General features: G+C 46.1%; 1 protein-coding gene across 4 annotated transcripts in view; it reads right to left on the reverse strand.

The window, feature by feature from the left end:
- Positions 1-6: 6 nt before the first annotated feature.
- The window catches only part of Rapgef2 (Rap guanine nucleotide exchange factor 2), a 206,446-nt gene continuing 204,772 nt past the window's right edge, over positions 7-1,680 (reverse strand). For all 4 annotated transcript variants that reach the window (XM_005344118.2, XM_013348674.2, XM_005344119.3 and 1 more), the window contains one exon: positions 7-297. In XM_005344118.2, the coding sequence (XP_005344175.1) occupies positions 272-297 (26 nt within the window). In that variant the 3' untranslated portion in view covers positions 7-271. The remainder of the gene's footprint in view (positions 298-1,680) is intronic.

Raw genomic sequence — 1,680 nt, forward strand, 5'->3', positions numbered from 1 at the left:
GAGTCTGGAATGATACTGCGTGATGTGGCAGGCAGCAGCTCGGAGACTGCTGGGCTGTGCATCTCAAGCAATAAGGTCTGCAAAGTGCCACGGCAATTTCTTCACAGTATTTCACATGCAAAGGGGAAAGGAAGAAGGGGAGAAGAAGCCCCATGCTGCTTTAAGGCAGGGAAGGAGGCAAACTGGTCCACCATCCTCAGGATGTGCGTGCCAAGGCTCCATTGCTTCGGACGTCTTCTTGTGCTCTCCTGTCGGTGGCGTGCTCTGAGCCTCAAACCGCAGACACTTGCTCATCTTCTGCATATACAGCAGCGGAGAAAACAAAACAAATAAAAAGTCAACAAGTAGACAATTTTCTGTGCTATCACGTTCACTTAGGTTAAAAGAAAGACACATTTAATGTAGCTCACTTAAAACCCTTGCATTTTTGGCAAGCAGTTAGTCATAATTTTAAAAGTTTAAAAACGGGTGTATCATGCAAATCTTTAAACACATATATATACTATATCTGTATACATTGGGGGGTTGAGACAGGGTTTCTCTATGTAGCCTGGCTGTTCTGGAACTTCCTATGTAGGGAGGGGTGGCATTAAACATACAGAGATCCACCTGCCTCTGCTCCACAAATGCTGGGATTAAAGCTGTGCACCATCTTATCAGGCTTATACACCCTAGGAAAAAGGCAGCTGTGTGTGGTCATTCAGGTTTATAATCCCAGTGCCCAGGAAGCTGAGCCAGGAGCAAGCGTCTGCAGCCAGTCTGGCCCACTTTCTTAAAAAAGTTACAATTGTGACGGCGAGGCTAGGTTGTCACCAAGAAAAAAGTTGGAGGAAGTGCCTCCATCAGAGTGGCCTGGAAGGCATTTTCTTGGTTGCTAGTTGATGCAGGAGGGCTGAGCCCACCATGGGCGATGGCATGCCTAGGTAAGTGGGCCTTGACTGTGTATGAAATATGGCTGAATGTGAGCTTGGGAGTGAGCGGTGTTTCCCCGTGGTCCCGCGGTCTCTCCTTCAGTTTCAGGTCCAACTTCCCGGAATACTGGACTGGAAAGAAAGAAACTCTTTCCTCCCCAAATGGCTTCTGCTCAGCATGTCTACCAGCAAAAGAAACCAAACTGAGATAACAATAAATCAATAAAATTAAATATATTGTACGCTTACTGGTTGAGCAGTTACTAATAACTGAAGTTCTAAAATAACAGCTATTTTTCTAAGACGAACTTTTAATCATATGCATGCCAGTTTCTGTGTGCGGAAGTCAGAAGAGATGATCGGATCCCCTGGTAGAAGAGTTTTAGGCAGATGTGAGTTTCTACCAGGGCACTAGAAACTGAACTTCGCTGCAAGAGCAGTATATACTTTTAAACACACAGCCGTCTCTCCAGGCCTTCCTCTAATGTTAATTTTTAGAGAGAGAGAGAGAGAGAGAATATATGAGTGCAGTTGCCACAAAGGCCAGCAGAGTGTGTCGGTCTCTTGGCACCTGGAGTTCCAGGCTACTGGAAGCCACCCACAGGGTGTTAGGAACCGAATTCTGCTCTTCTGGTAGAGCAAGAAGAGTTCTTAGCTACTGAACTATCTCTCCAGACCCGAGCTCCTTGTTTTTAACAGCACAGTTACACATTAAGAAGTCTAGAAGGAGTCCTCTTCCTGAGGACTGGGGTTTGCTTCCCAGCACACA

Source organism: Microtus ochrogaster, chromosome 1, assembly GCF_000317375.1.
Source record: "Microtus ochrogaster isolate Prairie Vole_2 chromosome 1, MicOch1.0, whole genome shotgun sequence".
Lineage (NCBI taxonomy): Eukaryota > Metazoa > Chordata > Mammalia > Rodentia > Cricetidae > Microtus > Microtus ochrogaster.